The sequence below is a fragment of the Oncorhynchus nerka genome, linkage group LG22, assembly GCF_034236695.1.
Source record: "Oncorhynchus nerka isolate Pitt River linkage group LG22, Oner_Uvic_2.0, whole genome shotgun sequence".
NCBI lineage: Eukaryota > Metazoa > Chordata > Actinopteri > Salmoniformes > Salmonidae > Oncorhynchus > Oncorhynchus nerka.
This window is the reverse complement of record NC_088417.1, coordinates 59,404,760-59,432,663: the sequence shown is the minus strand read 5'-3', so window position 1 is coordinate 59,432,663 and position 27,904 is coordinate 59,404,760. Positions and strand designations below refer to the sequence as shown.

Genomic DNA, 27,904 nt, shown 5'->3' with positions numbered 1-27,904 from the left:
GGGGTAAGCTGGTAACTTACATCATATTGACATACATGGCAGAGTGGATATGGATTGCCCATGTGTGCAAAATTTATTTCTAGTTAATGAAATAATTGTCACTGTTCAGTGTGCAATTTTCAATTGCAATTTTTACCTCTGCCAACATGGTTCTGGGCATACTTTGAAATCAAGGAATTCCACATAAAAGCTTTTCAGTTGAAACCTATTCAGCTAAGCAGCATTGCCTTTTCCAGAGAGGTGGAATGTAAGAAAATGGCTTGCCATAAATTCTGCAAAAGCAGAGCCTCAATATTATTGTCAAAAAATCCAGGCATATCTAAATGGCCAACCAGTCCAAATACAGGAGGAAGCATTGAATTACTTCTCTCTAATTAAAGCAAGTTCTACTCCCTAGAGATAGCAGCGACCAAAATGCATAATCCCGCTGGTGAAATGGCAGCTATGACGTAAAAAAAAGAAACATTTAAAATGAAAAAAAAAAAACGGGATTAAAGTGGGGGGGGGGGGGTGAATGAAACACACGTCAAAGCAGACCTGGGTTCAAATACTATTTGAAATAATTTCAGGTGGTGTTTGATTGAGCCGCAAGGGAAGTAACATGCAGTGTTTGATTGAGCCGGAAGGGAAGCAACAGAATACACCCAAGTGTAAACCTCACATTTGTCACTCCAGGCAGGCTAAAGCAAATAAAGTATTTTAAAGATTTAAAATAGTATTTGAACCCAGGTCTATTTGGCAGATATTGGGGCATAGCTTCTGTTTCTGTGCTCTCTCTCCAGGCCAATGTGGGTCAGTGGATTACCAACAGGCTATAAAAAGCTGCCATCTTGGCACGGGTCTAACGCAGTGATACAGATCCCTCTAGTACTATTTGTGTGTGTAGGGGGATGGTGTGTGTGTGTGTGGGAGCTGGTGTTGGCTTTTCATGTTGAGCATATGGCCGTGGGGTAGTGAACACTGTGAGATAAGGGCTAAATCTTCTGGATGTGTAGCCTACACAAACGAGGCAAGATGAGGACACTGTTGTGTAATGTCATTTCTGTCTGTTTGTTCATGGTAGTGGCGAATGGGGAATAACACTATGTAACAACTCAATACAAACTAATGGAGTAACCTCTGACCAAGGAAGCCATTGACCAAACTAACATTTACAGACACATATCCGCACGCACACACATGCACGTGCGCGCGCACACACGCACACACACACACACACACACACACACAGTTGACCAAATATGAGGAGAGGCAATACAGTGATCCGAGACCAGAGTGGACAAAATGCTTGACGCATCAAGAGATTGATTTCCTTTTGTTTGATTTTCTATGATTATAGAAGACTAACAGGTTGTCCTGCTGTTGTTCATCCTCTACAAGTACATGAATTGTTGAAAGTGCCACTGGATTACACATTTCATTAAAATGGTTTAGTGTCACATTTGGATTGAATGGGAGTCAGATACCAGTTGGTTTATTTTTTTGTGTGTGCAGGAGATCATCCCGAGCCACAGGATGAGATTAGTAGTCTCAAAGTATCAATGATTTAGCTTGGTTGCCAGTCTGTTTTTGCTTTTGAAAAAATGTTGGTAGTCTTGCCAAACAACGGGAAAGTTTGGCATGGCAAGGATGAAACTCTCAGGAAAGGTACTGTACCTAGGCTAATGTCCACTGCTACTTTAGAAAGACCTCCTAGAATAAGCATTCATAACTAAGAACTTACCAGACTGAGACTTTATATGTTTTATTATCAATAAGGCCACAGTAGAAGATATTGGGTTAGTTAAGCTTCAAATGATAAGTAACGCATGAAAATGTATATAAAAGGAAGAATTATTCCTCATCTCGGGTGAGACATATTAGTCCAGTCCTACTGAACCTATTCTTATAAAAGGAAGACCTTTACAGCGTGTGAAAAACATATTCTACTTATTGCTCAACGTTCACATTTCAGCAGGTACATAGGGCCAAATCCTAACGTCAGACACATAGGATATTTACACAAGTCATGTATTGATGACAAGGGGAGATCTGCGAAAACGTTTAGTCCTGCACACACATCTGAAGTTGATGATTCAGCCCTCAATGTTAAGTTTCATGTAAAAAAGGAAGAGAAATTAAACAAACTCTGAAACAAAACATAACTACATCTTCCAAATTCTAGTCAACCAACAAATGGTTAGCGCTCATAATTTTAGCACATTTAATAATAAAAAAAACTGGAATAAAACGGTCTTGTGTGAACTAAGTATCATTAAAAGAAAAGAAGCAGAGAATGGGTTGGAAAGTCAGCGTTCATGGTTCTTTAAATTAAATCAGTCGTAGATATTTACATTCTATTGCAAGTAAATAGTCTGTACAAATTCGCTCCGGAAGTTTTCAGTTTGCTGTAATTAATATGAAACCAGACTGAATGCTGCGCTCACCAGTGTGCATTCAGTCTGTTTTAACCCGGCTAGTAGGATCATAGCGCTTGGAAGATTCTGGAAGACAAAAATAGTGCTGTAGTACAGTAACAGTGCCACTAAAAGCACAACACTCTCTAAATATTTGTTTTGGAACAACCTATGACATGACAGAATTTTGACTGAAACTTGTTTTGGCACTGCGGTTCATCTCTTGGAAAGCCCAACCCAGGTCATATGAGAACACAAAACAGTGGACACACCATAGAATATGTCCATTCTAGGAATTCTATTTTCATGGGCGAGACTGCCCTGAGGTATTGTGGGAAACCTAGTTCAGGTAAACAATAGTGGTCTGGACGGGAGATGTTGAATGGTCATTTCAACCCCAGTTACACTTCTACTGATGATTTGTAAAGCATTCACAGAGAAACAAAGACCACTTAAAAAATAATGAACGAAACCCATGTCGAAATGTAATCGTTTTTTCTCATGTTTTTCATACTTAACAAATCAAGAGTAAATACAATTCATGTCTTGGCATTGAAATGGATTTGACCAAAAATCATCATCAAATAGATCATCGGTGTGGGGTCGTCCTCACCCCCCCTCGTCCTTCACCCCTACTCCCTCCGGTGGCTCGGTGGTTGTCATAGTGAAGATCGTCACGGCAACGCCCCCAGGTGTTGCAAGCGGGGGCTGCTGCCTGAGAGGGGTACTGTGCACGGTACTGCGCCTCCATCTCCTCCACCCAAGCTGTGCTCCAGTCCCAAACGGGCATGGGGTCCAGCTCCCCGAAACACTCCTCTTCTTCCCCTCGAGCTGGAGGGAACAGGGCACTGAGGGGCGACGCCGGGGGAGAGAAGTCTGGAGAGGAGACAGTAGAACACAACTAGAGTTAACACACACACTGATACATGACACCATGTCACACCATCGGACATCACGATAGAGATACTATATATTACAAAATACATGAGATATGACACCATGATACAAAAATAGATATGACAATTGACACCGTGATACAAAGAGAGATATGACAATTGACACCGTGACACAAAGAGATATGATACGACAACTGACGCCATGATAAAAGAGATGTAACAGAAGAGACACATTTTTACAGTGCCAGAAAGTCTCTTTGTACCATATCAACAGTAAAGAAAAAAACAGATGCACGATCACCCTGCCAACTTCTTAATTGGAATTGTCCCATTGGCCAGTAATTAAAGAGGAAAATGACTTTTAAAGTGGAAAATGACATTGACGTGAATGGCACCCTATTCCCAACAACAGATTCAGCCGTGGGCCGAATTTTTCTTAAGCGGATGGTCGGGGGGCCCGGAATATATTTACAAATACTTAGTAGACTGCAAATTGAGCACAAGAAGCCCAAACAGATATAATATTATAATAATATAATATAATAAAACAATTTCAAACCTTGCTTACATTTGGATATGATCATTTTTTTTTCTCTATTATGCATGGGAATTCTTGGGAACAGAATTACAACATTTAAATAATTTTGTAGCTGATTTCCTGGTGTTTTTACAGTCTTTTGTCCAAAAAAAACAAAAACAAAAAAACATGTAATATATTTGTTTTCTCAGAAAACTTGGGGGGCCAAATAAAACCACCCGCAGGCCGCCAGTTGGGGAACCCTGACCTACATAGTGCACTACTTTTAACCGGAGCTGTATGTGCCCTGGTCAAAAGTAGTGCACTATATAGGGTAGGGGTATCCAAATATTACCCTATGAGGTCTGGAGCCTACTGGTTTTCTGTTCTACCTGACAATCAATTGCATCCACCTGGGACAGTCCAATTCAGATTTTTTCTTATCACTAATTGGTCATTTGACCAATCAGATCAGCTCTGAAAAAGGTCTGATGTGATTGGTCAAAAGAACAATAAATGGAAAAAATATCAGAATTGGGCTGCCTGTGTAAACACAGCCCTGATGTCCCAGGTCTAAATGAGTCCCTGATTTAGAGGGGAAGAAAAAATAAATATGTCTGCATTTACACAGGCAGACCAATTGCAATACTTTTTCCACTAATTGGTATTTTTCAGCGCTGATCTGATTGGTCAACAGACCAAATACTGAAAATAAACAAATCTGACCAAATAAACAGACCAAATAAATCATAAGGAATAAGGTTTGAAGTGCGTGTCCTATATCTAGGAGATATAATACATCTCAGAAAATATATATTGTTTTGACATATTTTGGTACAAAAGTACTTCCATATTTCCATAAATTATTTAATCTGGTACCAGGTAACCGTCAGATGAGTCCCGGGACACTTGTGGGGGTCACAGAGCAAAACGGAGAACACCATTGTGTTTCTGAGTCTTTCCGTAGTGGTGTCATAATAGTTTGTAGCCCAAACCTTTCGGACGCAACAGACGCAACGTTTTCATGAGACCGGTTTTATTGATTTTTTTGGTCATTTTTTTAAAGAACAATTGGGCAAATCGAGTAAAGTTGAATCGGACATCTGCACATTTGGAAAAAGGACAGAGTTATTGATTAAGTAACAGTCTGAGAATGCTGGCTCGCTAGCCCCTTTAATTTGCTGAGAGGTCTTAAGTAATCACCTATTGCCATCCCCCGAATCCTGAGCTAACCCCCTGCCCAACACACGCATGCACACACACACACACACACACACACACACACACACACACACACACACACACACACACACACACACACTTTCTCTTTACATTGTGTGTCTGTGAGATACAGCTCTCAACTCAATCACATTTAACTGTCCCATAGGTCAGCTTCAGGGGCCACACAAGCACGGACAATTCCCACAGCCCATCTATGCATCCTCGAATACAAGACCACTGCTTAAATCTAGGTAAGGCTACATCCCCAATGGATACAGAGCATGCCGATAAGCTACACAAATGAAAACTGGTGACACCTGATTATGGGTCAACTCCATTTCTCCACCAGCTACTGGAATACACTGTAATTCCATTTATTAGTTGTAAAATGTTTGTTATTTGTTAAATACAAGGGACAACGTTAAATTCATTAATAATACCTGACCCTGACGTAGCCTGACACATCCATCCAGAAATCTTCATACACAAGTATATGATGACCAAACTATAGAGACTAGTGGAATCAGATTAAATGTCTGATGTAAATCTGACTCCAAGGCACCATTTTAAGATTGTCTTGTAATAGTCCACCATCTAGTGCCAGTTGGTGGAAAGACATCTGAAGGAATAACATACATCAATAACCTGTCTAAAGTATGATGATTGGCTACATTTGGGCAACCATATTAAAACATGCATTAACATTTTAATAATGTTTATCCAGTAGCCTTGCCTGAGAAGGAGGCTTCACTCATGGACTCGGCGGCCACAGTGGCTAGCACGCGGGCAAAGTTGGAGTCGTTCATGAATGAGCCATCAGACGAGCTGATGAAGCTGTTGCGGGTGCTGTACGCCATGTTTCCCTCTGACACCGAGCCCCAGCCGTTCCACAGCGAACCCTCCCATTCGCTGCAGAGCGACGAGGGCGTGCTCTGAAACCGGGCCCGCCGGGGGCCCATTGGCTCCTGTTCGTCAGTCATCCCGTCCTCCAGTTGGTCGGAGGGGAGGGGCCCATAGATATAGCCCAGGGTGGGAGTGGGGGAAAAGGTGCGAGATAGGGAGGAAGCGGGAGGATTCTCCAACGTGGTGCTGGAAACAGGAAGTGAGGTAAGAAAGAGGTGAATAAAGTAAAAACTCACAACATCTGTAAAGCAATACTGTAGCAACAACATAATTATTCCTGTAATATCAAACATTTTACTGATAAAGAAACTAGCTACTGGCTTTGGAGAAAAGTCAGATTAAATATTACTGACAATATTTTTGGTCGTCTAAGTTTAAAAGCCCTTATCAATTGACGTAGTGGAATAGATAGCGTGAAAGCCCATCAATCAATGACTCTGACAGTAAACCTCTCGCCCTCCCTCAGTCGCCACCCCTAGGTTTCTATGGCAACCATACCTGTGCTTCTCAGCCCTGGGGCTGAGCTCCAGGTACTGGGTGACTTCCTGTGAGGTCATCGTTGCATCCTGCTCCTCATCTAATGACATGCAGTAGGAGGCAGTGGACAGGCAGCTATAGGAGGGGCAGCCAGTGGTGGTGGTGTTAGTGTTGGTGGGGGGGCCGTGGTGACCAGAAGCAGCACACACAGACTGAAGAGACCCGGCATCTACAGTCAGCTTAGTGGACCTGCTGGACCTAGGTGTGATGAATAAAAGTCCGATGGTCATTTCCAATAATTACAAATAAATTCATGAGACATTGATAAGTGACATTCTTCAAGAATCAATAGGTATATCATGAAATAATTAACAAAATGGCTATATCACAGAGTGGGTCTTTAAGCCAAAAATATTAGCTTGATATTACAGCAGCTAATGTCCCCCACGATGAAATCGGGGAGGGGACTGTGGATCTGTCTCAGTCTGTACGTTCGTCACGCTTAGTTGCCTAAATGTACTATAGTTACAAGATATTCCAATTTTGTTTCTAACAAAAGTGCTATTCCTTGCAAGAGAATAGTCATACTGTAACGAGAATTGAGCCGTTTCCTGTTTAAACTGTGGTTACGTGTCATTCATGGGCAAGTAAATTGGCATTTGATTGCTGGGTGTTGGTTGCCGTTCTCTGAGCCGTGTCGAGGCCCTGTCGTCGGGGCTAAGAGCAAGGAGGAAGTACAATCATTTTCTCCAGCAGTAGACAGGAAACCATAGGGTTTTACTATAATGGCCAACCAAATGGAGGAAAGCATGGCGCAGTGGCTCATTAGAGAGTGGGGAATGGGAGAAGTTATGGATAAATTGGTGTCAGGAAGTAGTCAACAGGATGTTCCTCACCCTTCCTCTGAGGTGAGGCTGTGTGTATCAGTGGTGTCGCCCATGGGCAGTGCGAGTGGCAGCATGTCCACCAGCTGCGCTGAGGCAGAGTAGTGCAGGAGGCGGGGTGACTCCAGGGGCTTGAAGCACTCTGAGCGCCCACCTGGAGGAAAAATACACACAGGCACCAAGGTTAACACAACAAAAACAATACCGTCAAGGACAGTGGTTCTGACTGTACCATCCATTCCTGGAGGAACCCCTAGGGGTGCACATATTTGTTCTAGCCCAACACTAACACACCTGATTGAAGATAACTAATTACGAAGCCCTTGATAAGATAAATTAGGTGTGCTGGGTAGAACAAAAAGGAAAACACCCTGCGGGGCAGTGAATACACTGGTTAATTGTTCCTGAGCATTAAACTCCTTTAGGGTATGAGTGGTATAAGAACACAGTACAGTACCTGGTGGGAGGTGGCTGAGCCTCTGTTTGTAAGGCATTCCCCTCATAGCCAACGCCTGGCTCCTCGACGACAACAGGGGGGCGCTGTTCACCGCATGGAGATCTGGGAAAGGAGACAAAGTCTGTGACTTAAAAGTAACTACAGATCGACATTCACCAATAGCAAGGACATCAAAACCATGCAAGGAAGACACCATATTGACAATCACCTTGCTTGTAATTATTTTCCCACGACTCCTTGAGCACGCCCATCTTAGGCTGCGAGGGCAAAGCCTGTTTCCATGGCAATGCCTGGCCACCCTGGACAAGCGTGGTCTTGACAACTGTGGCAGGCTGGGAGATGCACACCGTCGCTGCGCCGTGCTGCGAGGAGGTGGTGGTGTGGCAGTGGGGCCGCTTGGGGCATCGGGCAGGGCTGTTGAAGGTCTTGAGGCCATTACCCGTCAGGTCCACGTAGAACGTTCCGTAGACACCGCAGCTGTCGGGCACAATGGGGACAGCCACGTCCAGAGAGCTGGGGTCCTTCTTGGCTGTGATGGGCAACGCTGGGAATAAGAAGAGGACCACTATTTGTCCCCCATGATGATGTTACATGTTGTGCGTCCACTTGTGTGGCTGGAATTGTATTTTTAAGATGTCAAATAAATTATATCTATCGATCTAAGATTGGAGAAATTCTGAGGCAGAATGGATCAAGTGTATTGCTTACGTAACAGAGGTTCTGAGCTTCCATGGTGAATAGCAGAGTTAGTTGCATAATCAACTGGTCCAGAACCAGTCTTTGTTATCCAGCACATACTGGTCACAGTAAGAAATGCGGTAGGAGGAACTTTCTTTTGTTTATTTTTTTTAACCTTTACTTAACTAGGCAAGTCAGTTAAGTCTTATTCACAATGACGGCCTACCAAAAGGCCTCCAAGGGGACGGGGGCTGGGATTAAAAATAAAATATAAACATAGGACAAAACACACATCACGACGAGAGAGACACCACAACACTACATAAAGAGAGACCTAAGACAACAACACAGCACGGCAGCAACACATGACAACACAGCACGGTAGCAACACAACATGACAAAAACATGGTAGAACTGATTCTAGACCAGCTTTAAAGCAGAACTCACTAGTCCTTCTGAAGCCGGGGTTCTCCTGGCTCTGAGCCCACAGTCCCTGGTACTTCTCATCACTCAGGGTCGGTCTCCACACACCCGAGATCCACGGAGAGTCTGGGGCCGCCATTCTGCAGAGACACAGATCAATCAATCGGTCAGCCAATCAATCAATCCCATGTAATGGGTGTGGTTAAAATGTCAAAACTAGGAGGCACATATAGTGGATCAGATCATATTATACATGAGCATACACAAAGTGTACAAAACATTAGGAATTACCTTCCTCCTTTTGCTCAGAACAGCCTCAATTGATCGGCTATGAAAAGCCAACTGACATTTACTCCTGAGGTGCTGACCTGTTGCACCCTCTACAACCACTGTGATTATTATTATCATCTGACCCTGTTATGAACATTTGAACATCTTGGCCATGTTCTGTTATAATCTCCACCCGCCACAGCCAGAAGAGGACTGGCCGCCCCTCATAGCCTGGTTGGTTCCTCTCTAGGTTTCTTCCTAGCCACCGTGCTTCTACACCTGCATTGCTCGCTCTTTGGGGTTTTAGGCTGGGTTTCTGTACAACACTTTGTGACATCAGCTCATGTAAGAAGGCCTTTATGAATACATGTAATTGAATTTGTTGAGGCATGGGCTCTACAAGCTGTCAAAAGTATTCCACAGGGATGCCCATGTTGACTCCAATGCTTCCCACAGTTGTCAAGTTGTCTGGATGTCCTCTGGGTGGTGGAACATTCTTGATACACAGGAAACTGTTGGCTGTAAAAAACCCAGCAGTGTTGCAGTTCTTGACACAAAACGGTGCGCCTGGCACCTACTACCATACCCCGTTCAAAGGCACTTAAATATTTAGTCTTTCCCATTCTCCCTCTGAATGGCCCACATACACAATCCGTCTCAATTGTTTCAAGACTTAAAAATCCTTATTTGACCTGTCTCCTCCCATTCATCTGGTTGAAGTGGATTTAACAAGTGACATCAATAAGGGATATAGCTTTCACCTGGTCAGTCTGTCAGGGAAAAAGTGTTCCTAATGTTTTGTCCACTTTGGGTTTAACGAAACCAAAGGTAGTGAAATGGTCAATGAGCCACACTGTTCGTCTTCCACCTACCTGTGTTTTATGATGAGGTCCTCACTGGCCAACCTGTACAAACCTGCAAAATCCAGAGTCATAGTAACTTTATAGTCTCGTTGATTTCTCAATGAGGGAACACACCTTATACAGGAACACTGGAGATGACAATGTTAATTCCATCCTTGATGTAATTTATCATATGAGCATTTGACCTTGAATGATGAGTCCAGATCAACCTATGAAATGCATGCACACTACAATACAACCCTGTGAGGGGTGAAACCTTCAGTTACATATCAAATAACCAGAACCTCTTGTTTTAGCTAAATAAAAAACCTGATTAGCTGCTAAAGCTAATTATGTACCCATAATGGCACAGTGGACTAGCGTATCATGACATATCCATGCTCCAAAAATCCTATGCCAAGCTAATACTAAAGATACAACATATAAGCTATGCCCCAATTCCTGCCCAGACAGACCTTTAGCCTTGATGTGGCCTCGTCCCAGGTGGTCGCCAGGCCGGGTGTGGCGGCGGTACAGGCAGACGGCTGTTATCACCAGGATGCACCACAGGAGGGCGCCAACACTCCCAATGAACACTGGGCCCCTCAGCAAGGCCAGGACCTGAGTGAGGTCACTACTGGAGCTGTCCGACTGGGGGGCCCCGGACCTCTGGGAGTCTGGAATAGGGAGAGACGGGAAAGTCAAAAACAAGACAAAAATGAACACATGAGAGAGAGAGAGAGAGAGAGAGAGAGAGAGAGAGAGAGAGAGAGAGAGAGAGAGATTTCAGACTCTGTTGTGTGGGAGTTTATATAATATTTTAGATTCTTCAAAGTAGTGACCCTTTGCCTTGATGACAGCTTTGCACACTCTTGGCATTATCTTAACCAGCTTCACCTGGAATGTGTTTCATACATGAAGAAAGTTATTTTCCGGATTGACTGACCTTCATGTCTTAAATTAATGATCGACTGTCATCTCTCTTTGCTTATTTGAGCTGTTCATGCTATAATATGTACTTGGTCTTTTACCAAATAGGGATATCTTCTGTATACCACCCTTACCATGTCACAACACAACTGTCTCAAAAGCAAAATTGGCTCAAAAGCAATAAGAAGGAAAGAAATTCCACACATTAACTTTTAACAAGGCATACCTGTTAATTGAAATGCATTCCACCTCATAAAGCTGGTTGAGAGAATGCCAAGAGTGTGCAAAGCTGTCATCAAGGCAAAGGGTCGCTACTTTGAAGAATATAAAATATAAAATAGATTTTGATTTGTATAATTGTTTTTTGGTTACTACATGATTCCATATGTGTTATTTCATAGTTTTGATGTCTTCACTATTATTCTACAATGTAGAAAATAATACAAATAAAGAAAAACCCTTGAATGAGTAGGTGTGTCCAAACTTTTGACAGGTACTGTGTCCATATGTTCCCCTAAAAAACAACAAATAAAACACTGAAATATCACATTTACATAAGTATTCAGACCCTTTACTCAGTAGTTTGTTGAATCACCTTTACAACAATTACAGCCTTGAGTCTTCTTGGGTATGACTCTACAAGCTTGGCACAACTGTATTTGGGGAGTGTCTCCCATTCTTCTCTTCAGATCCCTTCAAACTCTGACAGGTTGGATGAGGAGCGTCGCTGCACACATCTCTTCAGAGATGTTCAATCGGGTGCAAGTCCAGGCTCTGGCGTGGCCACTCAAAGATATTCAGAGACTTGTCCCGAAGCCACTCCAGAGTTGTCTTGGCTGTGTGTTTAAGGTCATTGTTCTGTTGGAAGGTAAACTTTTGCCCCAGTCTGACGTCCTGAGTGCTCTGGAGCAGGTTTTCATCAAGGATCTCTGTACTTTGCTCCGTTCATCTTTCACTCGATCCTGACTAGTCCCCCAGTCCTTGCTGCTGAAAAACATCCCCACAGCATGATTCTGCCACCACCATGCTTCACCGTAGGGATGTTGCCAGGATTCCTTCAGACGTGACGCTTGGCATTCTGGGCAAAGAGTTCAATCTTGGTTTCATCAGACCAGAGAAAATTGTTTTTCATGGTATGAGAGTCCTTTAGGTGCCTTTTCAAACTGGCTGTCATGTGCCTTTTACTGAGGATTGGCTTCCGTCTGGCCATCCTACCATAAAGGCCTGATTAGTGGAGTGCTGCAGAGATGGGAGAACCTTCCAGAAGGACTACCACCTCCACAGAGGAACTCTGTCAGTGACCATTGGGTTCTTGGTCACCTCCCTGACCAAGGCCCTCCTCCCCCGATTGCTCAGTTTAGCCTGGAGGCCAGCTCTAGGAAGAGTCTTGTTGGTTCCAAACTTTTTCCATTTAAGAATGATGGCCACTGTGTTCTTGGGACCTTCAATGCTGCAGGCATTTTTTGGTACCCTTCCCCAGATCTGTGCCTCGACACAATCCTGTCTCGGACTCTACGAACAATAACTTCAACCTCTTGGTTTGGTTTCATAACCTTTTGCGTTCGGTTGACCATAGATAACCGTTGCATGTTGTCACTGACCTATGACCACTCTATGGGGGTCACTCTGCACCCCGACGCCAGCTCCGTTGACCGTTGCCACCCGGACCCAGTACTGTTTCCCTGGGTACAGAGGGCTTATTTCCAGACTGTAGGTCCCACCGCCCACTGTCCAGTTCAGGTACTGCTGCTCTTCCGACTGCACACACCACACCTGGACAGGACACACGGACACACACTCAGAGATCAAAGAGGGAACCAGGGAAGCGTTAAACTTTGTGTGTGTGTGCTTTCAGGTGATTGATTCTTCAGCAGGAGTAATAGGCAACTCTGGTCCTGGAGAGCTGGCTTTTGGTACCAGTTCAGCACACCTTTGATTAAACTTATCATGGTCTTCTTCCAGAAGTTAAACCACTTCTATCAAGACTGATTAGTTGAATCAGGTATTTCGCACTTGAACAAAAGCCTGCAGGCCAGGGTTGCATAGGACACCCTGTCAATACAATGTCTCATTAGAATATGTGAATGTATTATGTCAGGTACTGAACATAGAGAAAAAAACTCACACTGGAATTTCTTACATTCTCACAAACATTTCATAAAACACATTGTGGAGTATACAAGAATGCCAGTGTGCTTGAGTAACTTCTTCAAGCACAGATACAAGAAGGTGAAAGGGCTTTTTAGGGCTTTTTTGTTCTTACCTGGTATCCCTTGATGATGCCGTTGTGAGATTCATGGGGGGGAGGCTTCCAGGTCACATGGACCGTGTCATTATGGTCAGGGGTCATCGTTATGGAGATGGCCTGAGGTGGGGCACTAGGCACTGTGGGAGGATGGAGTGTCATCAAAATAACAAGATGTAAAAACCACATACACACAACTCATCTTGATTCAAAATGTCGTTTTTCATCTACATAGTACAGAATAGCACTAAAGTTGGACTACTCCTGAGCTACAGTATCCAAAGAAACACCTAGATTTTCATAAATGTTTCTTTTGAGTTGATAACAGCCAACTCTAACCGTTTTGAACCCTTACCTGTCTCGGGTACACCTAGGTGCCTGGTGTTGCTCTCCCGGCCGTACAGGCTGCTGCCGTAGGGACGCACTTTGAACTCATACTTGTAGCCCCTCTTGAGTGGGCCGACCAGTGTTTGGAAGTTTGGTAGTACAACCCTCTTAGCCGCCCAGTCTGAACTGGCGGGCAGGAGAGAGCGATAGAGGACCTCGAAACCATCCAGGTAGTGTGGCTGGGTTGGGAAAGACTGGAGCTGAAAGGAACAAAACAAAAGGAAAGCCACAGTTAAAAGATATGCCTTTCTGGAGTAGAAATTCAAAAAAGACAACCTTAAATCTGCATTATTTGAATGTTCTCTGTGACATGAAAATAATGTTCTGAACAAACGTGAAAAATGACACACCTCAATCTTAGTTCAGCAAAAGGTTAATACCTAACAGTTTTCATAATAATACATGTGCCTTCATGTGACGTCTGATCTCCGTACCTTCCACTGCACTTGGGACATGTTGGAGTTTGGAGTCAGCACCGTTACATTCTCCAGAGCCACGCGCAGGGCCGACAACTCTCTGTGAAGTTCCCTCTGTCTGGTACTTGAGGCATCTGTGAAGTAGAGAGAAAAATCTTCAGAGAAAATCATATTTTCTGTTCATAAATAGAAGTTCCCTACTGGCACTGAAATTGACACAAAACTGGCACTGAAATTGACACTAAACTCCATATACATTTCCATAGTGATCCTAAAAACGGTTTACTTTAGAACCACACTCAATTCCGCCGCCAATTCACGGATGTCATAAAAAACTATTGTGCCTAATATGGTCTTTGTTGTGCATTCCAGTTTCCTGTGTTCCCTTAGGAGAAATAGATATAGACTCAGCAAAAAAGCAAATGTCCTCTCACTGTCAACTGCATTTATTTTCAGTGTAAATATTGTAAATAATATGTGTAAATATTTGTATGAACATAACAAGATTCAACAACTGAGACATAAACTGAACAAGTTCCACTGAACAAGTTCCACAGACTAACAGAAATGGAATAATGTTCCTGAACAAAGGGGGGTCAAAATCAAAAGTAACAGTCAGTATCTGGTGTGGCCACCAGCTGCAATGAGTACTGTAGAGCATCTTCTCCTCATGGACTGCACTAGATTTGCTAGTTTCCACCAAGGCACCTGCAAGTTCCCAGAGATTTCTGGGGGGAATGGCCCTAGCCCTCACCTTCTGATCCAACAGGTCCCAGACGTGCTCAATGGGATTGAGATCTGGGCTCTTCGCTGGCCATGGCAGAACACTGACATTCCTGTCTTGCAGGAAATCACACACTGAGCGAGCAGTATGGCTGGTGGCATTGTCATGCTGGAGGGTCATGTCAGGATGAGCCTGCAGGAAGGGTACCACATGAGGGAGGAGGATGTCTGCCCTGTAACTCACAGCGTTGAGATTGCCTGCAATGACCAAGAGCTCAGTCCGATGATGCTGTGCCCCAGACCATGACAGACCCTCCACCTCCAAATCGATCCCACTCTAGAGTACAGGCCTCGGTGTAACGCTCATTACTTCGACGATAAACGTGAATCCGACCATCACCCCTGGTGAGACAAAACAGCAACTCATCAGTGAAGAGCACTTTTTGCCAGTCCTGTCTGGTCCAGCGACGGTGGGTTTGTGCCCATAGGCAATGTTTTTGCCGGTGATATTTGGTGAGGACCTGCCTTACAACAGGCCTACAAGCCCTCAGTCCAGCCTCTCTCAGCCAATTGTGGACAGTCTGAGCACTGATGGAGGGATTGTGCATTCCTGGTGTAACTCAGGCAGTTGTTGTTGCCATCCTGTACCTGTCCCGCAGGTGTGATGCTCGGATGTACCCATCCTGTGCAGGTGTTGTTACACGTGGTCTGCCACTGCGAGGACGATCAGCTGTCCGTCCTGTCTCCCTGTAGCGCTGTCTTAGGCGTCTCACAGTACGGACATTGCAATGTATTGCCCTGGCCACATCTGCAGTCCTCATGCCTCCTTGCAGCATGCCTAAGGCATGTTCACGCAGATGAGCAGCGACCCTGGGCAGTAGAAAGGCCTCTTTAGTGTCCTAAGTTTTCATAACTGTGACCTTAATTGCCTACCGTCTGTAAGCTGTTAGTGTCTTAACGACCGTTCCACAGGTGCATGTTCATAAAAATGTTATGGTTCATTGAACAAGCATGGGAAACAGTGTTCAAAACCTTTACAATGAAGATCTGCAAAGTTATTTGGATTTTTACGAATTGTCTTTGAAAGACAGGTTCCTGAAAAAGGGCAGTTGCTGAGTTGATTACATTTAGCTGTAAGGAAATAGGGAACGATAGGATAAACTTTGATTTCACCGAGGCGAAACTGGCTTAGACACACAGTCCTGCTGTACACAACATAAACACTGTACATTACATATTCAACCAATACACAACACATAAACGTAGCATTGAGGGCCCAGCCTAAGCGCTCTTACCCTCCACCACTAGTTGTGCACTGGCGGTGACCACCCCCACGTCATTGACAGCTGTGCAGGTGTACCTCCCAGAATCCAGTGATGTCACATAGTGGATCTGGAGGCTCTGGTCAGGATTCACTAGATACCTACAGACATGACACAGAAATCAGTACAAAATTCACTCTATCAACTGCATGCAATTATTAGAAATCAAAGAATGACATATTATTGAACAGTATACTAAGTATTGCCTTTCATGACATATGTACTGACTGTGCTGTGGAGTAGCTGAGAGATTGTTTAAATGTTACATATACACCTCGTGTCAATGACAGTTTTTAGTCCAATGTACAGTTAATGGACAGAGCTTTTTTAGTTGAATGCAAGAATCAGACCTGCCGTTGGGCAGAGGGCCCTGCTCGCGGATCCACTCCACAGCAGGCATGGGGTCTCCTTTAGCCTCGCAGTAGAACTGGGCAGACTCCCCCGTCCCCACCGACACATCCTGAGGCTTCAGCACCAACACTGGCTTAGCTGGGGATTGAGAAAGCATGGACAAATATGAAAAGTATGGTTAGTCATATCATACCTCTATGCATTCAATTCCATGCTATCCCTTTTATCAATAGCAAACATTCTTAGCATGACATACCTTTTCCACAATGTTGTGCAGACCCAAACTGTACTGTGCTGACTCAGTTCTTTTCACATTGTCATTTCCAGCAACAAATCAAATCTTATTTGTCACATACACATGGTTAGCAGATGTTAATGCGAGTGTAGCGAAATGCTTGTGCTTCTAGTTCTGACAATGCAGTAATAACCAACGAGTAATCTAACCTAACAATTTCATAACAGCTACCTTATACACACAAGTGTAAAGGGATGATGAATATGTACATAAAGATATATGAACGGCATAGGCAATGGTGGATGCATAATCAGGCCAGCGCAGTACAGCTTGGCTCAGTAGTGTGAAAAGGTTATCGCTAAAACACTGATGTACTGTATATGGGGTCAGGGTTTATCTTACCTAGGACAGAAAGGCGGGCAGCCCTGCTCACTCTTACTCCCACTGTGTTGGAAGCCACACAGATGTACACGCCAGAGTCATTCTTCTGGGCTGGGGCAATGATCAACTTCCCATTCAGCGCCTATAGGTCACACGGGTAGCAATCACATAGAGTAAAAAAAATTTAAAAGTTTATTGCAGAGGATAAATAGCCTTGTACAAGCCTTGGCTTGTGTGAGCCGAAACGAAATCTCCTGTTTCTGTAGAGTGAACATCTTGATGTACAAGTACACCCCCTGGATGGGGCGATAGTCTATCATAGGGCCTTACCCCTAATCTGTCTCCTTAATGCTGAGTGCCAAACAGAGACGCATTGGGTCCCATTTTTTGTCTTTGGTATGACTCAGCCAGGGATTGAACTCTCAACAGTCAAATCTCAGGGCTGACCCTCTAGCCAGAAGGCCAATGAATATGCCATTACAGAGGATAAATGATCATCATTTTCGGTCCAAGATGATAGGTCCTCTTTTATTAATGAAGAAGGAAAATGAATGAAACAGCCTGTGGTTTTAATGAAACTTTTGTACAACAATACCCTCTATTGGTAAAAGGATGATACCACATCGGGATTGGAGAAATAAGTAATAAAAACAAAACAGTATGATGAACCCCCCAGGTTGGTGTGGAATCAATTTCAGCTCCTGCCACCTCTGGGAATTAACTAAAATTAGATCAATTCATTCAAATATGGAAAAAGCTACATGTTTTGAAAATACATTTTCTGCAATGAAATGCAGACTAACAACTTTCTCAGTGTTCATTTTCAATTTCCAAACCATACAAACCCCCTAAAAAGCATGTAGCTATGTTTAAGGAGGTCTCACAGTGTAATGCGAGTCAGTGTTGTTGATGAGGACCCCGTCTTTCCTCCAGGTGACGTTGGGTTCGGGGTGTCCCACCGGCGGGCTGCAGTTCATCACCACCACCTCCTCAACAGCCACCTCCACATCAGCGGGCTGCACCCGGAAGTCTTCACCGAGAGCTGGAAGAAGACACGACAGAGGAGGTCCATTCATAACCAGTGAGTCTGAGACAAGCTGGTGTACAATGCCATAACAGTACATTGTATGAAAATGTCAAAGTTAGTCTACAAGCCTGTAGTTCATAAACATTGCCTGGGTCACGTGCCGAGCACAACACACATCACTGCGTGCTTGAATTCCCACAAATGAGAGTTTTGACCATCAAAAACAAGCAAGGCTTACAATAACCTCATCTAATGATTTTTTTAAACAAAACCATTAGCATACATCACACAGCTCCAACTATTCAGATATTCTTTACACGGAATACATAGTGCCTTTGTCCAGTGTTTCCCCATCAACAACCACATACAGTACCAGTCAAAAGTTTGGACACACCTACTCATTCAAGGATTTTTCTTTATTTTTTTACTATTTTCTACATTGTAAAATAATAGTGAAGACATCAAAACTATGAAATAACATATGGAATCATGTAGTAACCAAAAAAAGTGTAAGTTCACCTACTCTGAATCTCACAAAGACACCAGACCAAAGGACATATTTCCACCTGTCTAATGTCCATTGCTCGTGTTAATGAACTTATCCTCTGCAGCAGTTAACTCTGGGTCTTCCTTCACTGTGGCGGTCCTCATAGCGCTTGATGCCAGTTTCATCATAGCGCTTGATGGTTTTTGTGACTGCACTTGAAGACTCTTTAAAAGTTATTGAAATTTGCCAGATTGACTGACCTTCATGTCTTAAAGTAATTATGGACTGTTTATGTTTGCTTATTTGAGCTGTTCTTGCCATAATATGGACTTGGTCTTTTACCAAATAGGGCTATCTTCTGTATACCACCTCTACCTTGTCACAACACAACTGATTGACTCAAACGCATTAAGAGGAAAGAAATTCAACAAATAAACGTTTAACAAGGCACACCTGTTAATTGAAATGTATTCCAGGTGACTACCTCATGAAGCTGGTTGAGAGAATGCCAAGAGTGTGCAAAGCTGTCCAAGGCAAAGCCTGGCTACTTTGAAGAATCTCAAATATAAAATATATTTTGATTTGTTTCACACTTTTTTGGTCACTACATGATTGCATATATGTTATTTCATAGTTTTGATGTCTTCACTATTAATCTACAACGTAGAAAATAGTAAAAATAAAGAAAATCCTTGAATGAGTAGGTGTGTCCAAACTTTTGACTGGTACTGTATGTTCCTCAGAGGTCCTAAACAATTCATAGAGCAAACTTGACCTGCCTACAGTGACATAACCACAAGTACATGACAGACAAGCCTGACCTCTTGACAGGAACAAGTCATGTTTACTCAATCATTAAGAGTAACTGAACCATTTAGGTTGAAGGTCTAAGGAGCTTCCTCCCACTATATCCAAAAGGACAGAAACTATGGCCTTTGACCTTGAATGTATAAATTACAACATGTTTAGAATGCCTGTTTAAATCTTCACTGATACCATTACATTGCAACACCAAATGGAATCATCAGACAAAACATTTTTGGACACACAATGGTCTAGTGCCATAAAGTACTAGTAGAATATCTCCAATCTTTTGTTCAGCAAAATATTAAGGAATGATCTTAAGCTGGAATTCTTTCAAGTGTAGATATGTGTATTCTTCAACTTAATAATTAGCCGGAAATTAACTTAGTCCAACTCTTGAATTAACAGTGATGCATGGTTTATTGCTGTTTAGGCTACTTGTCCTAACCAATACAACTATACTGACAAAGGTCACGATTGCACCATTATCTTAATGAAACTAATCCAGATAAATAAAGGTTCATTTCTAAATACACCACAATCCTTCTGCTACTGTTCTCTAATGTACTGTTGATCTGCCAACTGAATCTAAATGAAGTACCACTGTCTATTGTCCCAATGGCTCCACCACCAAATGTACTGCTCCAGGGAAGTTCCCCCAACAAGTCAATCAGCCACTAATTATACCATCCAGCTCAGGAATCCAGTGGTCTCTGGGTGACCCTGTTTTGGGTGCAAACAGAGGCTGGGGGTCAGGGGTCATTTAACAGTGTTTGTCCTGGAGAGCGGGTATTCATTGACATTGGACCCCCTTACTTATTCTCTGTAATCACAAAGACAATCTCGCTCTGTGGGTCTGTGGATACTGGGGGCATCCCGTTGACCTCAAAGATCATATATCAGCTTGATATAATGTTAAAGATCAGCATGGAGGTAGAGAGGAAGTGAATGGGACAGGATGTAGGAGCCACAAAGAGCCATACAACCAAGACAATAGAATGTATTCTAAGGCCACAGTTTCACATCCATCTGGCATAGGGTTCCACAGTCTTGGTCCTGGAAAGCAGCCTTGTGTGGTTTTGGTTCCATCTCAGTATTAGCACACCTGATTCAGCTAATCAATATCTTGAGTGGTTTATTAGTTACCGCACACTGCGGAGACTGATACATACATAGTCTCTTCACTCACATGATCCATAACAGTGTGATGGTACCTCTCTTCATCGTAGTGTGCAATTATTTTTGCATGTTATCTTGGCATTTACAGTGCCTTCAGAAAGTATTCATACCCCTTGACACATTCTTTGCCAATTTATTTAAAGAAAAATACAGAAATAGCTCATTTATTCAAGTATTCACACTCCTGAGATGTCAGAATCACCTTTGGCAGTGATAATGATCAGTCTTTCTGGGTAAATCTAAGAGCTTTGCACACCTGGGGCCTCATTTGACAATATTGGGAGGAACTATTCTAAAATACAACTTACGAAAGGAATTTAGAATGTTAATACGCATAGAAAATGTTTGAGTTATCAAACAATCCTATGAGTGCACACCGGTAGGAGATCACCATTGATAAATACCAATTGTTCTCAGCCTCAGTGCACGACCATGGCTATTTGCATTTCGAAATGTCCCTAATTAACCATATATGGTCAAAATCATCCCTTTAAAGCATGTGGGGAAAATAAAATGGCGTACCATGACATACAACCCCGCAAACAAAAAAATCGTAGAAAAAAATACTTTTCCAAGAATGAAATACAGAAGCTAGTGTCAGAGATTGAGTACAACTAAAATATTATATTTGGCTCGCTCAGTTGTGGCTTGACCAGTAAAAATTCAAACATAGCAACAAAGAGAGGACCATTGAGCCAATTAGTTACATTAGCAATGGCAAATATACTTCAAACGAGCAGGCAACACTCATCAATAAGCCATCCATCCTCAACAGCTCTTTCCTGTAGGCGTAGAGGCCAACATAGCTGTTCTGCAGAATGAATGAGTTGTGCGTATCACCTGGCCACCACATTCAGCAGCGTCTTTTACTCACCACATAACCTATCGCCTGCACATTAAGAGTGGAAACCTTTTCTGTTGACATAGCTGAAATCGTTTTAGGATGGCGCTTTTATGGTCATGTGGGTGCGTTCTATTGCTCCGTTCCTATTTGGGAACCCATTGTTGGCAAAAAAAAACAAAAAAACTCTCGACTTCAACCTGTTGTGTGATGGTGTGTGAAAATTGCATGTTACAGTTTGTTTTGCTGGTGAGTGTATCCAAAACATTGAGGGTTGTGAGCAGTGGTGATTCTAGCTTGTATGGCTCTCTGGGCGAACGAAAGCACCATTCTGCACTAACTCATTTTTATTCTGACATTTGGAACAACAAATAAATAATCGTAACATTTAAAACAAAATAAATATAAAAATATATTCAAAAATAAGACTCAAAAATATCAAAAAGAAGTAACAAAGACAAATAAAAACACATTGTAGTATATAAATACAAATAAAAAAGAGAATCAAATTATTACACTATTACCCTATAGCTAACAAACACACATAACACTAAATTGCACAAATCCTATATCACGCAAATAGAATAACACACTTATAAAGAGAACATGATTATTACACTACTGCACTTCAAACAAGAAACACAAACTAAGTTGCTCAACTGCCATCTAAACCCTGACCTTTCTTGCCTTCCTTGATGCAAAGTCATCAATTACATCATCATTAGACATCTGCTCAGCAATTGCATGGTTAATACTGATGACAGCAAGGCTACTAAAGGCATTCCTGTGACATGGTGGCCCTCAGGTAGGATTTGATGAACTTTAGCTTTGAAAAGGGCCTCTCTGCTTGAGCTAAGGTGACTGGAAGAGCAAGAAAAATTCTGAGAGCAGTCCACAAATTTGGATACATTTGGACTGGTTTTATATTATTCTTAACGATTTCACACAAACCAGAACAAAATGCAACAATATGACTGTGAAACTATATATTAAAAGTATTATGAATGAATTGTGGTTTATTTGGTAGCATTTCGTAGTGTGACTGATTTTACTAATTGCATTAGTACTGTACAAAGTTAGAGGTGCGCTATTTGATAGAGTCCCCTGCTCCCCCTACCTCGGGCTTCCAGTGGGGAGACCTGAGGTCAACCTACTCCCGCCCCCCTCCCCATCTCGTACTTCTGTGTGGGAGACCTTCCCAGGCAGTTGCCTGCCTAGCTCACAAACTAGAATTAGGGCGCCCACTCCGACAAGTTTAATTGACCCACAGTCCCACACAGTGACATAATATCATTGACGTGACTTGCAAATGAGCGATGGAAAACCGATCGAGTCAAATGTCACCATTACAAATTCTTGGGTGAGGACGCACCGTGCCGCACAACTATTATTACAACTATTATTACTCTCACTTAAAAAAAATGTTCAACATATATTTTCCCCATTCTACGCTTGACAAGAAGTTCCCTTATTCCACCACTTGGCATTGAGCATTATGCATGGTCATAGCTGTGCGTAAAGTTACTAACACTCTCAAGCAAACATGCATATTGTCACATCTCACACTTTGCGTGGAACGCATGGTTTATGCACAGATGTGCCTACACAATATTGATAAATGAGGCCCCTGGATTGTACAATATTTGCACATTGTTCTTCTAAAAATTCTTCAAGCTCTGTCAAATTGGCTGCTGATCATTGCTGGACAGCCATTTTCAAGTCTTGACATAGATTTTCAAAAATTAACCAGGCCACTCAGGAACATCCAATGTTGCCTTGGTAAGCAACTCCAGTGTATATTTGGCCTTGTGTTTTAGGTTATTGTCCTGCTGAAAGGTGAATTTGTCTCCCAGTGTCTGTTGACAAGCAGACAACCAGGTTTTACTCTAGGATTTTGCCTGTGCTTAGCTCTATTCGGTTTCTTTTTATCCTAAAAACCTCCCTAGTCCTTGCTGATGACAAGCATTCCCATAACATGATGCATCCACCACCACCTGCTTGAAAATATGAGCATTTTCTGGAGTAACTACAATGTAGTTGATCCATCCTCAGTTTTCTCCTGTCACAGACATTCAACTCTGTAACTGTTTTAAAGTCTCCGTTGGCTCATGGTGAAATCCTTGAGCGCTTTCCTTTCTCTCAGGAAACTGAGTTAGGAAGGATGCCTGTATCTTTGTAGTGACAGGGTGTATAGATACACCATCCAAAGTGTAATTAATAATTTCACCATGCTCAAAGCTAAAGGACATTCAATGTCTGCTTTTAATTTTACACATCTACCAATAGGTGCCCCCTTCTTTGCGAGGCATTGGAAAACTTCCCTGGTCTTTGCGGTTGAATCTGTGTTTGAAATGTACTGCTCGACTGAGGGACCTTACAGATGTATGTGTGGGTTACAGAGATGAGGTAGTCGCTCAAAAATCATGTTAAACACTATTATTGCACACAGATTGAGTCCATGCAACTTATTATGTGACTTGTTAAGCAAATTGTTTACATCTGAACTTATTTAGGCTTGCCATAACAAAGGGGTTGAATACTTATTGACTCAAGATATTTCAGCTTTTCATGTTTTATTAATTTGTAAACATTTCTAAAAACATAATTCCACTTTGACATTATGGGGTATTGTGTGTAGGCCAGTGACACAAAATCTAAATTTAATCCATTTTAAATTCAGGCTGTATCACAACAAAATGTGGAAAAAGTCAAGGGGTGTGAATACTTTCTGAAGGCATTGTATGACAAGATAAATGCATGTCCATCTAGTTTGAAAGACTTCCCCAAAGTCTTACCTGCGATATAGAGAGAGGCATTGCGGCTGGTAGCCTTGCCTGCGCTGTTCTTTGCCACGCACGCATACACACCCTCGTGTGACTGACTCCGCCTCCCAGGGACCACCCTGAGGAAGAACAGGCTGCCCTCTGACAGAACGATGGGTTGGCTGTCCAGCTTGTCCATCTCCAGGGGCTGGCCATTGCGGAGCCACTCGATGGAGGGCTCGGGTGTGCCTTCGGCACGGCAGGAGAGGGTGGCAGGGCTGCCTACCTTGACCACCACGTCTGAGGGGTGGTGGACGATCAGCGGGGTTACCTCCACTACCTCCGCCCTCAGCCTGGAACCTGGAGGGAACAAAAACAGTGGATGGAGGAATGATGGAGAAAATAAGGTTCTGTCAAAATAGGCTATTGCATCTGTTCATTCACAGAAGCTCTGGCAATAGTTTATTACTATTACTATGCATACTATTCATTTAGCAATGAATGGGGTGAGGACGGGATCGGGCGTATTCAGGCTGGTATGGCCGTAAGCCATGGAACAAGAGTTGGATAGACTATTTCAAGTTCATGTAACTCAAAACACTTTGAGGAACTAGAATAGCCATTCCATTTTAAAATGGCCCTGATATTATTACTGTTGTTTATAACAGTATACTCTAGTGAGCAAAAAGCTTACAGCACCTTGATATTCCCAAGAGGTCTCCCAACCAAGTAGTAACCAGTTCTGACCCAGCTTAGCTTCTGAGATCGGGCATATTCAGGCTGGTCTGGCCGTAAGCCATGAAATGAGAGGTGGATAGACTATTTCAACTTCATGGACACTCAAAAAAACTAACTTTGCATTAATATCCCTTGGGACCTGATAGTAGGAAAGGAATGTACTGATTCATACACCCATTCTAGTAATATCACAAACAAACACGTGATGTCACGTCATGGATGACCTTCCATTCTTAACTCACGTAACGGGAGGTCCTGTACAATCTGATCTTGGGTCAGTGTTTTAGGCTACATGCGTCAACAAGCATCTCCTTTGGGAGTCTCGCCAATGCTTTTCATGCCATAAGCAACTCCCACCTTCAAAAACAAGTTTTACTGTGTTGGAGAGCAACAATGTAGTACAGTATGACTCAAAGGCTAATGACAGATGGAGAGGTAGTGAGGCCAAAGTGGGACAAAGTGGTCTCAAACAAACTCTGCCTGAAGTAGTCTGAAGTGTGTGGTCCCCTTTTAAAGTGGAACAAGGGTATACTTAAGAGTCAGTAATAGTGGGCTTTTACAGTAGAGACACCACACCCAGAGAGTGGCCCCTAGTTCAGGGTCAGCTCACACACTTAAGTAAAAGCATCCACCACAAACAAGCATAGACACTGGCTACCAACAAACAATGCCTATTCTTAGGACAGCATCATTGGTATTCCATTGTTCTGCCCGTGGTATTGGATGACTTCAAGTTGGAGGAAGTGGGGGGATTCTGCTGTACTTCCTGTATGGGACAGGAAGCTAAACCAGTCGCAAGCCCCCCCCACCCACACACACACACTAAACAATAGAACAAAATTCCTTCACGCAAACACAATCAAGAGGGCTCAAAGGGAAATCTGTCCCCTGTGCACTGAGTGCGTGGCTGTGGACCCCTGCTATTATTGCCCCGACGACAATGCCCTTATTGAGTGGCAATGTCAAAACACTATTGATGCTAAGGCTTACACTGGTGCTATGTACTATTGGATAAAAATTGGACTCTGGCCATTGAGCTGTGGTAGGCTATATAAGGTTGTGTTGATTTTGATAATGAACATTGCAACTGGAACAGTTATCTGATAGATGCTTTCATCATGTACGAGATGATATGCTTTCAAAGACTGTCAAGATTATTTTGATAGGATTTCAGATGTGTTACAATCAGCTAATCTTAACACTAGGCTAGCCATAGGTCTACCCCTGATTACGAGGTAAGACATTTTTGTCAGTGGCTTGCAAAGTTTACATTGTTTCAGACAAAGCTATTTCCTGAGGGAGAGCCCACACTTAAGTCATAAAATGATTTTGAAAAATTGAAAGCAGTTTCAATTAAATATTTGCATAATATGCATATTATTTACAAAACCTTAAGAGTAGACTAATACTATTTTCTAAATGGTCACTTCAATAAAGATTGGAATAACAATAGCCTAGTACTGTGTCAAACAGATGGACTGACTCGGAGGGTGCTGTAGGCTACATCAACTGTTCATTATTTACTGAACAACAAAGTGCCATTGAAAAGTAGGAACATTATTTGAAGCAAGCAGGGAAAACAAACAACCATCACAAACAGGAGAGAACTCTATTTGCTATGTATCACATATGGCTAAAGCCTGGTGTTAAAAAGCTTAGCCTATCAATAAACAAACGGTGTCTGATACCACTAGAAACTTATTTTGAGCATGAGCTCCATTCCTTCAACTAGGCCTCACAAACCAGGCCACAATAACAGAGCCATTGAAAAAAAGGGTGGAAATATAGGCAGGGGAAACTGTTATAATGAACTTTATTTACTCAAATTGCTAGCAATAATTAAATAAACTATAAAAGCTGATATGTTTACCATATGCCTACAGTACATTACATGTATCATATACAAATAACAGCCTTACCTGCAAGGTTTCCAAGAGCTGCGAAAACTACCAACATTCTTATAAACACCTGTTCCGTCATTTTATGTTAGGTCAACAAGGTATGTAAACAAATCGTTATCGCATCGTTCACCTATCTGGTGAACATTACTTCACTTTGAGGTGGCGCGTTTCCTGTTTTACGCTCAAATCCAAGTTCCATTTGAGGAGGTTTCTTCTCGAGATTGATTAAGATTTTCCAGATAATTCCATTAGTGTTTCGTTTTCCATTCCATCACACATTGATTACCACCTTATCTAAATCCAAGAGAGCACCAATGCAATTAGCAACAGTCCCAAGTGACTACCATGCGAATAGAAGAGTTAGGCAAAGTGGCAACAAGTCACTGCCTAAAAAATGCGCCACTCCCCCGTTTTAATTCCCAGGCTGAAAATGTGTCTTTCGTCGCATGAGTAGCTTAAGCCACCTTTTTCATCACCAACAGATCATTGGGATAGTTCCAGAGGAATAAAAGCACTGCCGCATAGTCTACACAGGATATAGGCTATTGTGGTTTACTTTGAACATACATCGTTTCCTCAAATGCAACACTTTTTCATAGAATAATAAAATCATTTGCATCTGGTGTACGTTGAAGCCTGTTTACATCTATTTCAATGTTCCCTCATTTGAAGTGCCAATTTGAGGTTATCACTTCGGGTAGCCTACAGCAATGTTGATCCTCATAAGCTATATTGGTTGCCTTTATATTTGGTTTCCTGCATTCTTTGAATGATTATACACTGAGTGTACAAAACATTAGGGACACCTTCATAATATTCAGGTGCACCCACAAAGGAATGCTGGCCCATGTTGATGCCAATGCTTCCCCCAGTTGTGCCAAGTTGGCTGGATGTCCTTTGGGTGGTAGACCATTCTTGATACACACGGAAACTGTTGAGTGTGAAAAACCCAGAAGCGTTGCAGTTCTTGATACACTCAAACCAGTGTGTCTGGCATCTACCACCATACCCTTTTCAAAGGCACTTCAACATTTTGTCTTGCCCATTCACCCTCTGAAGGCACACATACACAATCCATGTCTCGAGGCTTAAAAATCCTTCGTTGACCTGTCTCCTCCCCTTCATCTACACTGATTTGAAGTAGATTTAACAGGCGACATTAATAACGGATCATAGCTTTCATCTGGATTCACCTGGTCAGTCTATGCCAC

At 42.6% G+C, this 27,904-nt stretch overlaps 1 protein-coding gene across 1 annotated transcript; it reads right to left on the bottom strand.

Annotated features, from left to right (window-relative positions):
- Nucleotides 1-1,728: 1,728 nt before the first annotated feature.
- On the bottom strand, nucleotides 1,729-27,299 carry LOC115105415 (roundabout homolog 1). Its single transcript, XM_029627443.2, has 19 exons — nucleotides 26,712-27,299; nucleotides 24,088-24,414; nucleotides 17,839-17,996; nucleotides 16,976-17,096; nucleotides 16,338-16,476; nucleotides 15,961-16,088; nucleotides 13,961-14,076; nucleotides 13,495-13,726; nucleotides 13,158-13,279; nucleotides 12,496-12,667; nucleotides 10,441-10,641; nucleotides 9,995-10,037; nucleotides 8,877-8,992; nucleotides 7,960-8,295; nucleotides 7,752-7,853; nucleotides 7,307-7,448; nucleotides 6,432-6,668; nucleotides 5,764-6,119; nucleotides 1,729-3,272 (listed from the first exon to the last, which is right to left on the bottom strand). Exons 1-19 carry the CDS (start codon nucleotides 26,770-26,772, stop codon nucleotides 2,986-2,988), a joined length of 3,396 nt encoding a protein of 1,131 aa, XP_029483303.1. The 5' UTR covers nucleotides 26,773-27,299; the 3' UTR covers nucleotides 1,729-2,985.
- Between the last annotated feature and the right edge of the window lie 605 nt (nucleotides 27,300-27,904).